This window comes from Globicephala melas, chromosome 17 (genome assembly GCF_963455315.2).
Source record: "Globicephala melas chromosome 17, mGloMel1.2, whole genome shotgun sequence".
NCBI classification, from domain to species: domain Eukaryota; kingdom Metazoa; phylum Chordata; class Mammalia; order Artiodactyla; family Delphinidae; genus Globicephala; species Globicephala melas.
In genome coordinates this window covers 42,382,877-42,397,207 of record NC_083330.1, presented here as the reverse complement: position 1 = coordinate 42,397,207, position 14,331 = coordinate 42,382,877, and the positions used below count along the sequence as shown (strand labels likewise).

At 36.4% G+C, this 14,331-nt stretch overlaps 1 protein-coding gene across 2 annotated transcripts in view; it reads left to right on the top strand.

Moving 5' to 3' along the window:
* STK3 (serine/threonine kinase 3) overlaps positions 1 to 14,331 on the top strand; it is a 321,860-nt gene that overhangs the window by 84,275 nt on the left and 223,254 nt on the right. For both annotated transcript variants that reach the window (XM_030862978.2, XM_060287133.2), the window contains 2 exons: positions 13,229 to 13,393; positions 13,912 to 14,079. In XM_030862978.2, the coding sequence (XP_030718838.1) occupies positions 13,229 to 13,393; positions 13,912 to 14,079 (333 nt within the window). The remainder of the gene's footprint in view (positions 1 to 13,228; positions 13,394 to 13,911; positions 14,080 to 14,331) is intronic.

The following is a 14,331-nucleotide window of genomic DNA, read 5'->3' as shown; positions in this document are numbered from 1 at the left end:
ATATCTAAATGCAGTTTTAATATAATGGAGTAAACATTTATTGGCCGGGGCAGGTGGTACTAGGAAAAAGAAGGCAAAAAGAGGACTTTAAAAAAGCATTCATGTTCCTTTTAAAAGACATGTTTATTCTGCTTTTCCCACCCCTTATTATTGTAACCCTTTTGTTTGGAGGCAGAAAATAGAAATCAGCTTTAGAGATCTCATGCTGTTAAATATTTGGAATAACCTCTAGCAGTTCTAGAGTTGGTCACCAGTTTGTGCTTTATACAGACCTCTTTTCCAGGAACCTCCCGCTTTTTGGTATCTACTTGAAATTTACTACATCAGTTTCAACTCTTGGTTATAAATTACAGAAAACTCATCCTAAACTGGCTTGAGCCAAGAAGGGAATTTATTTGCTCACATAACAAAAAATCTTTGCAGAGCTAGTTTCATGCATGGTTTGATTCAAGGTGAAAGGAATTACTTGGATTCGTCTCTTTGTCCTGATACTTCTGTATTGACTCCACTCTCAGACTCTTACCTTATAGTGACAAGATGGCTGCTAGCAGCTACCTGGATTATACCTTTCTAGTTGAAACCCAGCAGTGTTGTACCTCACTGCTTCTGAATGGGTCATGTACCTTTTTCTGTGGCCATTGGAATGTGATGGGGTAACTGGATTAGCTCTAGGACATGTGTCTAACCTGGAGCTAGGATGGAGCTGACTGCTAGAATTCATGGCCTGAGGATGGGGAAGTAGTGATTCCCTAAAGGGAAATGAGGGTATGTTAGGAGGAGAAGGGTGAATGGGTGTTCGAATGGCCCAAAATAACAGGTATATCTGTGTATTTACCAAACCTAAAATCAAAACAAGATATATCAAGAATAAAACACACGCACGCGCGTGCATACAAAACCCTCTAAAATAACTCCCAAAATGAACGTTCGGTGTTAGAAGAGGTATCTGTTAACAGTGGCAGTTAAAACTGTGGGGACCTCAACCTTTTCTCCCTTTTGTCACAGTAAGATACAGTAAGGGCTGTATCTCAAGGAGCCTGCTCCTCTGTGTCAGCAGTAAGTGTTTGCTGTAAGAATTCTGGAAAGTCTGCTTTTCAGGATTACAGATCCATGGTTTCATTTAGACAATGGTGGCCTAACCCTGTTTTTAGTTGTGGTGTCCATGGCCCCTTCTCTTATAAGGATTTTCTCAACCTGAACAGGTACTGCTGTTCAGTACTATACTAGAATCTTTGGAGAGTGAGTCCTTTTGTATGGAAAGTAATTCTTGCTCCTTATTTGGTGTCTCCCATACAGTGAGATTCAGTTCTAAGTGTATTTCACACATGCCTCTTAAAGTTCCAAGCCACAGCATTAACATGACCATGCACTGTAGGATTAGACCCTTAGAATTTTTCATAGCAATCATGTGCCCCATCTTAATCTCTGATTAAATACATCATATGCATCACGCTCCATTACATCTTTTCTAAATCTTTTGATTGGATTATAAACACTTTTCTTTATGATCTTTCCACATTGCAAAATAGTCCCTCCAATAGACTTTCTCTTCTACCTTAACTAAGTAAATTAAACTTACAAAAGTATTTCCTTGGCTTCCCTTATTGGTAAGCTGCCCAGTCTTCACCTTAGTTGCTATATTTCTTGGCATTTCTCCCAGTTCTATTTCCCTTTCATAAGTCAGGCCCACCTTCGTGCACTTTATTTTTATATCGTACATTCCTCTCCTGGCAGACTGCCCGTCACTGCCAGATCTACGATGAGCCCTCCCTCCCTGTCATAAGCCTGACCCATAGCGCACTGTGACAGTGGTTATATGGAATGATGTGGTTTAGTGGAAGGACTCGTGGATGTGGAATCAGAAAACTAAACATCAGTTCCTGGGTTGTTATGTGTTAGCTCTGTGACCCTGGTACGTTGTGTAACTCCTTTAAACTTCAGATGGCCTAATCCTAAAATGGATCTGATATCATATTACTTGCCTTATCTACCTCAGTGTTTTCTTGTGAGGAACAAAGATGATGAGTGTCAGAGCATTTTGTAACCTATAAAGTTCTATACAAATGTAAATTGTATTTTATTACTATTAAGGCAAAAACTTAAAAAGATGGGATTTAGATTTTAATTATTAGTGATTTAAGAATTTTATGATATTTGTTGAAATAGTGGATATTCTCTAGTATTAGAAAAACATATTAAAAGATTGTTGTCTTATACAGTGAAATATTATTTAATCTTAGGAAGTCAAGAAATGTATGTAAGTTAATTTTCCAGAAAATGGAAATTCAGCTCCTTAGGTAGCAAATCTCTAATTTTAACAGTTTTAGATGGAGATCTTTTAAAACAGTATTGCATAATTCTTTAAACTTTTAGAATGTGTAAACTCCTCCCATTTTAATTATATAAATTAAGGGGAAAAAAAGTAATATGAGCACATTGTAAAACTTTCAAATAGTACAGAAGAGGAACTTAGCGTCTCCTTACTCAGCCCTTAGTTTTACTTCCTGGAGGAGATGTCAGTTAGTTTCTTGTGGCTTCTTTCGGCACATACGTATGCATATTTTGTTTTAAACAAGGGATTTATACTGCATATGTGGTGTTCTATACCTTGCCTTTTTTTTTTTTAAACTTCTGATGTATCTCAGAGATCTTCCCATACCAGTACATATAGGTCTGTGTGTATACAACAGAATGTATTTTTTTCAGTACTTTGGATAAAATGAGTTCCAACTGACCAATTTTTGTTGTTGTTGTAATCAAAGCTGCAGGAAACTTTCGTAGGTATTTATTGGTATACCTGTGTTGTGACGGCCATTGGATACCTGAAAAATGGAATTACTGGGTTAGAGGGCATGTTCATTTTTAATGACAATTCCTTTCTTTTTTTTGTTTTGTTTTGTTTTGGTTGAGAGGTGCTACCTAAGCCCTATGTTATTTTTTAGTGCTTAGGCAGTTTCAGTTTGAATTATGAAAGAAAGAATTTTGGATTTTGCTTTCAGTGCCTTCCTGCTTAACTGCATGCTTTGACATCACTTCATCTCAAAATTAGAAATTTTGACTAAAAAATCCATTGGGATTTTAAGCAAGTTTACATACCTATTAGCTATTACTGCAGTTGCTGCTGCTGCTACTACTACTACTGCTGTAAATGATTTTATTATTACATTCTCCACACTAGCTTACCTACTTTTAGTCTTTGGCTGAGAGTCTACTGTCACAGTTTCCTTCTTAAAAGTTGAGGTACAATCATACCATCTTTCCATTTAAAAATGTGTAGGCACGTAAAGCAGAACTGACCCCTAACCTACCTTTGCATTCTGCACTGTTTTCCTATACATGTTACAGTCAGACACAAAGAACTGGTACTGGATTTCGTTTATTTGTGTGCCCATTCCCTTTACACATACCTAGTATTCCATTCCCTCTTTTGTCTCCTGACAAACTTTGTTCATTCTTCAAGAGTCAGCTCAAAAGTCACCTCCTCTGTGAAGACTTCCTTGTATGGGGAGAGTGCTGTGGTGAGATTGTCAAGGCTGCAAGAACTGTATCGTTCAAGACCTTGAGGGTTAAAGTATATGGTTTGGATTTTATTTTAAGAGTACTGGTTCTGGGCTTCCCTGGTGGCGCAGTGGTTGAGAGTCCGCCTGCCGATGCAGGGAACACGGGTTCATGCCCCAGTCTGGGAAGATCCCACATGCCGCGGAGTGGCTGGGCCCGTGAGCTGTGGCCACTGAGCCTGCGCGTCCGGAGCCTGTGCTCTGCAACGGGAGAGGCCACAACAGTGAGAGGTTCGCGTACCGCAAAAAAAAAAAAAAAAGAGTACTGGTTCTGATTAATCACCTGCTGTCCTGGAGTGCTCCTATACCTAATCTTGTTGTAGCAGGCATTTTTTAATATTGTAATTATTTGTTCCTGTTCCCTTCCTTCCCCACTAAATTACAAGCACCACGAAGGCAAGGACAGTATAACAGGCTCTCAGTAAATTTTGTTGGTGCCTACCGTCTGTTTTTGTGTTTGGATATTAAATGAAATGATACCTGTAACGTGGCTGGTATAGTAAAAGCTCAGTAAGTGTGAGTTGTTGATATTATCATTATTATCACTGGACAGATAAATCCTTACTTGGGGAATAAAGGGTGATTTCTTGAAAGAGGTGAGATTTGATCCAGGCCTTAAAAGACCATGTGAGGATTACACTGGTGAGTTTTGCTCAAATGGTTTTCAAAACTTCATGAAAAGTCACTGTGCAAGTTAAAACTTAAAATTTGATAATAAAGTTTCTATAGTTATCTGTCTATGGCATTTGAAAAGGGGAACTATGTCTCATTTTTTGGTTTGTTTCCTTAATAGTAAGTATTAAATATAGAATTAATGTATTATTTTATATGCATAAATAACTATGTCAAACAGGCAGGATTTAGCTAAGATTGTCAAAGATTCATTTTTAGAAAGTTAAAATTCTTAATTTTGTATGAACTTACAAAGCCTCCCTTGAATTTGTTTTTACTAAAGTAAAAACATTAAGGCAGTACGTGTATTTTAAAACAGCTTGTGCATGTGCTCTTCAGACTCCTTGGTGGGTGCATTTTTATCAAAACCATATACACAGTGACATACTAAATGTATCATATTATTGTACTAATCATATGACTCTAGAAACAAAAGTAACCAGAGGACTAAAGCCTATCAAAACCATCTTTTTGTTTTTGTACAATGGGATTCTTTTTAAATTTGCCAATGAATTCATACCAGTATTGAAACCAGATGTAGACTTCCGTCTTTTAATGTATTAGCTCAGCTATAAAGTCTTATTTCCATCTCTGATTACTGAATATTTCATTCATGGTGTAGTATCACTCTCCCGTCCTCCTTTTTCTTTTCTTTTTTTTTTAAACTAGGCTCTAAAATATGATTCAAATGATTTTAAAATGACATTGCTGCATTTGTATAGTGACAAATAAAATTAAATCTGTATTGTATTGACGATAACCTAATAAAATCCACAAATGAAGTACTCTGTTGATGAAGTTTTTCATTGGAATAGATTCTTTTTTTTTGCGGTACGCGGGCCTCTCACTGTTGTGGCCTCTCCCGTTGCGGAGCACAGGCTCCGGACGCGCAGGCTCAGCGGCCATGGCTCACGGGCCCAGCTGCTCCGCAGCATGTGGGATCTTCCCGGACTGGGGCACAAACCCATGTCCCCTGCGTTGGCAGGCAGACTCTCAACCACTGCGCCACCAGGGAAGCCCATGGAATGGATTCTTGACAGATACTACTAAAAGAAGTGTTAGCTGTGGTTTGAGAATGGATCTAAGCATTTTCCATCTTAGAACTAAAATCTTGTGTTACCTCTTTCTGTATAAAGCAGATACTCTCTTTTGTGTTTTTCTTTTCTCCCTAAATATTTTCAATATAAAACTCACGAGTTTGAAATCTATCTGATGAAAAGTCATAATTATAGAAATAAAGATACTAAAAATTTTTATAGTAATGGGAAGAAGTACTTCTCTCTGTTGCCAAAAAGAAATCTATTTGGTAACTGGTTGTGTTTGTATGCAAATGAAATTTGTTAAAAACATTTAAAGATTGTTTGAAAACAAAACTCTGTTTAGGAAAATGACTGTCAACTAACTCCTTTCCCCCTCCACCCCAAATAGTCCGTATGTGTCCAAAGGATACGAAATAAACATCTAGATCAAGGCCTACATCTAGGAAGGCCTGCACTCCTTCCTTTCCTAGTCTCCATTAGTGACACAAAATACGTGTAGAATGGTTTAAATGTTGATATAGATATTGTTCTTTTCCAAAGTTCATTTGCTACCATTGATATTTAAAAGAGACCAAGTAAACGTTTTTTGCTCCAAATTTGCTAAGATTTACCTGCATTTTGACACTTACAAGGCTGAAATTTGGCCCATCACTTTTTTTTTCTTTCTCCAAACTCCATTTCTTATCGAAGCCAATTTAATAAGATTCAGTGCACTTTCTTTTTAAATTTATGTACAGAAAACTTCACATTTTGGGGAGTACAGTTCTAAGACTTTTGACAAGTGTATAAAGTCTTGTGAGTACCACCAAAATCAAGATATAGAACAGACAGCCCCACACCCCCCAACACCCAGTCCTGCTGTGTGTTTATAGTCACCCCTCTCTCCACACTTAATCTCTGGCCACCACTGATCTGCTTTTTGTTCCTATAGTCTTTTTTTTTTTAACATCTTTATTGGAGTGTAATTGCTTTACAATGCTGTGTTAGTTTCTGCTGTATAACAAAGTGAATCAGCTATACACATACATATATCCCCATATCCCCTCCCTCTTGCATCTCCCTCCCACCCTCCAGGTGGACACAAAGCACCGAGCTGATCTCCCTGTGCTATGAGGCTGCTTCCCACTAGCTATCTGTTTTACATTTGGTAGTGTATATATGTCCATGCCACTCTCTTATTTCGTCCCAGCTTACCCTTCCCCCTCCCCATGTCCTCAAGTCCATTCTCTCTGTCTGCGTTTTTATTCCTGTCCTGCCCCTAGGTTCTTCAGAACCATATATATTTCTTTTAGCTTCCAAATATATGTGTTAGCATACGGTATTTGTTTTTCTCTTTCTGACTTACTTCACTCTGTATGATAGACTCTAGGTCCATCCACCTCACTACAAATAACTCAATTTTGTTTCTTTTTGTGGCTGAGTAATATTCCATTGTATATATGTGCCACATCTTCTTTATCCATTCATCTGTCGATGGACCCTTAGGTTGGTTCCATGTGGCTATTGTAAATAGAGCTGCAATGAGCACTGTGGTACATGACTCTTTTTGAATTATGGTTTTCTCATGGTATATGCCCAGTACTGGGATTGCTGGGTTGTATGGTAGTTCTATTTTTAGTTTTTTAAGGAATCTCCATACTGTTCTCCATAGTGGCTGTATCAGTTTACATTCCCACCGACAGTGCAAGAGGGTTCCCTTTTCTCCACACCCTCTCCAGCATTTATTGTTTGTAGATTTTTTGATGATGGCCATTCTGACTGGTGTGAGGTCATACCTCTTTGTAGTTTTGATTTGCATTTCTCTAATGATTAGTGATGGTGAGCATCCATTCATGTGTTTGTTTGACCCATCACTTTTTACCATTTTTCTCATCTTAGTGGAAGGAAGGAAAATGGGCCTCACTTGATATCTGAGTGCCACTTCATAGCTATCATATTTCTATTCTTCAGTTAATTATTTGAGTTACTGTACTGATGGTCTTTCCTTTCTCTGGACAGGGAACTACTTTTCTTATTGAAAGCCTAATTTTAATGCCAGTTCCTCTTTCCTTCCCTAATTAATCACTCTCTACTCTGGTTCCATTTCACTTTGAAAGTGCTTTTTATAGTAGTTTATAAGTCTGTCTTTCATGCTAGGTTGGAACTCCATGAGGTTAAAAGTTAGAGATGTTTTAAATTCAACATAGAGCAGGTGCTTAATAAATGTTTTTTCAGAGAATGAATGTTTTCTAGGGCTTTTTGGAAAATATACTTTCTTAGATCACTGTTACACATGGCTTATACTCTTATACATGCCACACATGTTATTCTCAGCAACATTGTGACCCGTATGGGATAATTTTACAATTGATACTTCGTTATTTTGATTTGCTTTTCTTTGATAATTAGTGCAGTTTAATATTTTTCATGTATGTTAACTAGCCCTATTATAAGTTTTGTGAATTGCATATTCATTTCCTTGCCTATTTATTTATTGAGATTTTATTGTTTTTCTTGTGAGCTCTTTATGTTCTAAGTAATTCTGTATACTAAGTATCTTACTGTATTTGCTGTGAATATTTTTCTGTTTTCTAAGCTTATAGTTTTTATGTAGACAAAGCTAATAAATTCTCATAATTCTTTGCTTTTATTGATTAGAAACTCTTCTTGCCTACTGATTTGATACTTACTTTGATTTTTGTTTACTTTTATTTAACTGTTTTTAAATAATTCATCTATGTGTTCTTTTTAGTGGGGTTAAGCATCTGTTTTCAATAAAATACTCAGAAAGCTACCTCTGATGTCTTCAGTTAAGGTCACTTTTCAGGCTAGGTGAGTCTGCTTACTTGCTGAGTTCATTTACAGGTATACTTGTTTTGTTTGGCCGGCACACCATTTAAAATAATTTAGATTTGAATGCTAAGATGCAGTAGGCATTCTGCCTGATACACAGGGCTGCTGTTCAGTTTTACTGTTTGTTTCTGGCTGGTATCTATTCTTACTGTTGTTAACCACTGTAGCTGTTCTGACTGGTTGGCTTTATGGCTCATGACTGTTCTGATTACATATTGCTTTTACTCTTTGTCAGATACATATCTTGAATATCACCTTTGGAACAAGCCTTGCAGCTCCCTATTTTCTTATATTGAGACTAGTTCATATATTCATGTTTGTGACATCTGGCAGTGATGTGATAGTCTATAGAGTATAGACTATCCCACTACTATAGAGTCAGAAGACACGTGGGCTTGCCCCTTAAGTAGTTGTGTTTGACAGACCACTCAATTTCTCCCTCATCTATAGAAAGGGACGATAAAGTGTTTGTTTATTTAATTGTGTGAATGCACATAAAATACTCTATAACTTTAAAGTAATATAAAAATTTAAGTCAACATTATATTTCTGTGTTCTAGAAAATACTTGTTTACTTGTTTATTATTGTTTAAAATGATTTTATTGAGGGATAGAAACCTTTCATTTTGTAGTTGAAGTTAAAAGGCTTAAAGTGCAGGTACATTTGAGCCTTAATATTCAGATGGATTGTTAAAATAATACTGTACACAAATAATTTTAAATTAAGACTTATCCATGTACTGGTATGAATGATTGGATATTGCATCATGTTTTTTGATTAGGGGAAGATATGAAATGACCCCCTGAAGTAGGAGGAGAAAAGCATAATGGGAGAGAGGCTTTAGAAACTTTACACGTTTGCTTCAGATCAGTCCTCTCTACCTTTAATAATTCAGGACCAAATACAGGCTGTGGCCTTAGGTATTCTTGTAAGCTTTGTAAAAACTAGGACAGTTAGTTTCTTCACCACTGTATACCCAGCACCTTTAACAGGATTTACACGAGAGAGCCAGTGAAGTAGATACTTGTTGAAAGAATAAAAATGGATGTCCAAATTAGTGTGAATTTATTATTTATTATAGTCTTTTGTTAAGAAAAGACTATGAAGTCTTTTTTTTTTTTTTTTTTTTGCGGTACGCGGGACTCTCACTGCTGTGGCCTCTCCCGTTGCGGAGCACAGGCTCCGGATGCGCAGGCTCAGCGGCCATGGCCCACGGGCCCAGCCGCTCTGCGGCATGTGGGATCCTCCTGGACCGGGGCACGAGGATCGGCAGGCGGACTCTCAACCACTGCACCACCAGAGAAGCCCGACTATGAAGATCTTTTGTTAATTTGTTATAAAATCATAGAGTTGGAATGAACTTTTGAAGTCTTCTAGCATTCAGTGCTTTACAGCAATGACATCAGGTAGATCCTGAGACCTTGAAGTATAGTAAGTCAATTTAATTCTGAACTTTCTCTAATGCAGCTCTGAAATATAGGGTACAGGAGCAGAGACAACAAATCAAGGAGTTAATGAAGGATTAGTTACTTATTGGTTGGAAATAGTGAAATGCTAAGAGGATAAAAATTGAGGTCTAGGTAACTGAAAAGGTCAGCATTGAAGTAACTAAACACGACACAGTTTTTTGGACTGGTACTGCTTTTGTAACACCCCGAGCTCTTTAATCTTTATCCAGGAATGTGGAATAGGGAGAGGGGAGAGAACCCAGGTCCATATGACAGCACCACCACCTTGCATACCTCTGCAGTGGTGTGGTGTGGTGGCCCTCAGCAGCACTCCTGCCTCCACTCCCCCACCGTGGCTGCAAACCACTAATTAAAAAAACTGGGAACATCAGTTGTGAATTTCTCTTTTCTTTTAGTAACTACAAGTCTGTACCCATTCATTAATTATTTATTGAGTGCTAACTGTATGCCAGGCATGGTTCCAAGCATTGTGGATACCTTGGTGAACCAAAGATCTCTGCTCTTGTGGACCCTTTTCTTAGTGCACTGCTGTTCAGTACAAACATAACACGAGCCACATATGTAATTCTAAACTTTCTAGCATCCACATTTAAAAAAAAAAGTAATAGATGAAGTTAATTTTAATAATGTATTAAATATATTAATATGTAATATTAATGTTATAACATCTAATAATATTTTATTAATATCAATAGCTTATATTAAACATTAACAGATTTTAAATAAAATAATTAATATAATTAATATATACATATCATGTAAAAGTGTAAGCAGTATGTAAGTTATTAATGAGATACCTTACATTCTCTTTTGGTACTAGGCCTTGAACTTTGGTGTATATTTTACATTTATAGCATATCTCAATTTGGCTTAGCTATGTTTCAAATGCTGGGGAGCTACTGTATTGGATAGTGCAGCTTCAGAACATACCGCTTGCTGTCTGTGGACCATGAAGTCAGACCATCTGGTCTGAGGTAGAGAATCAGTTCCTGGAAGTATTAGAATTTTCAATTAATCCAGACTCTTTACCCATGACCTGCAAAGCTTTGCATGATCTGTACAATACTTTATGACAATATATATTGGTGTTGTATTTATAAACCACCTGGCAATTTGCTTAGAAATTTTAACATGATAAGGGTTTTTTTTTTAATTGAGGTGAAACTCATATAACAGATTTACCATTTTAAAGTGAAAAATTCCTTGGCATTAGTGCATTCACAATGTTGTGTAATTACTACCTCTGTCTAGTTCCAAAATATTTTCATCAACCCCTATTCATTAAGCAGTTTCTCCCCATTCCCCCTCTTCCCCTAGCTCCTGGCAAGTACCAGTTTGCTTTCTTTCTCTATGGATTTACCTATTCTAAATATTTCATATAAATGGAATCATACAATATGTGCCCTTTTGTGCCCAGCTTAATGTTTTTGAGGTCCATCCACATGCCCATACTTTATTCCTTTTCATGACTGAATAATATTCCATTCCATTGTATGTGTATACCATAATTTGTTTATCTATTCATCTGTTCATAGATATTTGGGTTGTTTCAACATTTTGGCCATTGTGAGTAGTACTATGAACATTCATGTACGTATTTGTTTGAATACCAGTTTTCAATTCTTTTGAGTATTTACCTAGGAATGGGATTGCTGGGTCATATGGTAATTCTGTGGTTAACTTTCTTAAAAAAACTTTCCAAGGAACTTAAATATTGTTTTCCACAATGGTTGCACCAGAAATGCATGAGAATGTCAATTTTTTCACATTCTTGCCAGCACTTGTTACTTTCTATTTTTTTTAATTTTATTATAGCCATCCTAGTGGGTGTAAAGTGGTACCTTATTGTGGCTTTGATTTGCATTCCCTAATGACCAATGATGATGATGTTGAACATCTGTCTTTTTATGTGTGACCATTTGTATATCTTCTCTGGAGAAATGTCTATTCAAGTCTTTTGCCATTGGGATTGTTTGCCTTTTCTTGGTTGAGTTAGAAGAGTTCTTTATATATTCTGGATTCCAGACTCTTATCAGATACATGCTTTGCAAATACTTTCTCCCATTCTGTGGGTTGTCTTTTCACTTTCTTCATAATGGCCTTTAATGCACAAAAGTTTTTAATTTTGATAAAGTTCAGTTTTATCTGTATTTTTCTCTTGTTGCTCGTGCTTTTGATGCTGTATCTAATGATACATTGCCCAACCCAAGGTCGTGGAGTTTTACCCTTATGTTTTCTTCTAAGACTTTTGTGGTTTTAACTCATATTTAGGTTGTTGATCCATTTTGAGTAAATTTTTGTATATGGTGTGAGGTAGGAGTCCAACTTCAGTTTTTTTTACATGTGAATATCCAGTTGTTCACCCAAGTTATTTCTTGACATGAACCACTGCGGGATTGGTGGTGGTGGAAGCAAGCTTCTTCCAGTAGTTATTTTCACATTTTACATAGTCTTCATATTTTTATATTTTCAATTTTTACTGTATCTTCCTGTTATCCCACTGTGTGGGGGGCATTTGAATTCTTTCTGAGTTTCTTTTTTTTTTCCCTTTCTCTCTCTCTCATATAGAGCAATGTCCTCTATCTCTGTATAAATTGAGATTCTTTCCTTTCTCTCAACTTATTTCTTTGGGTTATGCTTATAGTGGTTATGCTTATAGTGTGAAGTAGGTTTTATTATCCTGAGCTATTGATATTACTTGATGTATTTAAAAACTAAGAGGATATTTTTGATAAAAATAGGGACTTTCACAGGTTGCACTTGAATAAGGTTTGTCAAGAGAGGCATGGTGGTTAAAAACATAGATTATGATTAAAGGGGACTCACATCTTGGTTCAATCTTACTTGTGTGTGACCAGAAGGAAGTTACTGAACATGTGTAATAACTTCATTTGTCAAATGGTGATAATAATAGTATTTACCTTATAGGGTTGTTATAAGGATAAATGAGATAATGCATGCAAAACTCGTAGCACAATGCCTGGTACAGATAGCACTGCCTCTACTGCGACAACTACTAAGAATTTTTTTTCCCTCCTCTCTCGTCCTTGGCCTTCTTTTCTCCTCCCTCCTCCCTTTTCCTTCCCCTGACAGCCTTTGTTCGTGTTCCCATTTTCCTAGTCTTTCTCTGACATTTCCATTTTTGAGTTCTCATTATTAGGGTCAGAAATCTAGGACCTGGGTGGATCAGGAGTGAGCTGGGTGGAAGGAGGAGGAGTGGTATTGGTGTGAACACTTCATGCAGGAGACTCTTGGCAATCCACCCTTTCTCATTTCCTCTCTTTTATGTAACACTGTTGGTTTCCATTTTCATCAGTAATTGGAGGCACCACAGGGAAGGGTGTCTGAATTTACTTTTTCAGGACAGATAGCTGCAATATTGCCATCTCAGTGTTAGGTGATATAGGGAATAGTGATTTCTTAGGGTCATGTTGTTTCTTGAGATATGTTATATGTTAGGAATGACATTGATAATTTTAAAGAAAGGAGAAATTGAATGATGACATTTTCTTTCATCAGAAGTTCTCAGTACTTTACCTTTTAGCCTTTTCCTAGAGGCTAATGGTCTTTAGAAAGAAGTGCTTGTTAACAGTGCTCTCTTGTAAGTGTTTATCTAACATGGCATTTCAATTGAGTTTTTAAAATATTTCTTTCCAGTTAACAGAAGATGAAATTGCAACTATTCTTAAATCTACTTTGAAAGGACTAGAATATTTACACTTTATGAGAAAAATACACAGAGATATAAAAGCTGGAAATATTCTCCTCAATACAGAAGGACATGCAAAATTGGCGGATTTTGGAGTTGCTGGTCAGTTAACAGTAAGTGTAATACTTTTGGAAACACTTTTGGTTTATATGTCCAGGTTTGAGTATGACTAAACTTTGATAATATATTTTGGGGGTTATGGAAAGAAATGCGTAACTCCATTATTATCAGGGAGAAGGAGACATTATTTACATATTATTTATTACTTTTATTTACAATTTAAGAGACATTGAATGAATATGAAAATATATATTGTCATCAAAATGCTTAAATATTCAGAAAGGAAAGCTACATTTGTTCATTTCTGTAGCTTTTATTGTTATAGTACTATCTTTAATGACTGTCTTTAATGAAGGTAGTGGAGATAAGTTACTTGTGGACTCTTGGTTTTTTCAGAATTCAAAGTTTCTAAGTATGTCATGTCACAACTAGTTGAAATTTTAGGAAAATAGTTTCAGATATAACCTGTAGTATTTGAGGCTTTCAGATATGTAGTTTAAAGAATATGTTGGCAAATACGTTTCCTTAGTGTTTTTGTAGTAATATTTATGTCTGTGTAATGCTTTTGCAGGATACAATGGCAAAACGCAATACTGTGATAGGAACTCCATTTTGGATGGCTCCTGAGGTAATTCAAGAAATAGGCTATAACTGTGTGGCTGACATCTGGTCCCTTGGCATTACTTCTATAGAAATGGCGGAAGGAAAACCTCCTTATGCTGATATACATCCAATGAGGGTAAGAAAATGTCAGTGTTAAAAGTGTTGACGTTTTGTAATGTCAGTGTAAATAAATATAGAGTAAAAAAGTTCATTTGAATTTGGGTTCTGTGCAAAAAATAGTAAAATTATCTGTCAGGGTTAGTGACTGTTTGTTAACTTATTTCCTGCCTCGTAACCTTATTTGGGGGAAAAGAAGTGAAGTCTGTATTTCTCTCTACGGTCGCTGTTTTTCTCCCCCAAAAGTATACCTGTTAAATTTCCCCATAAT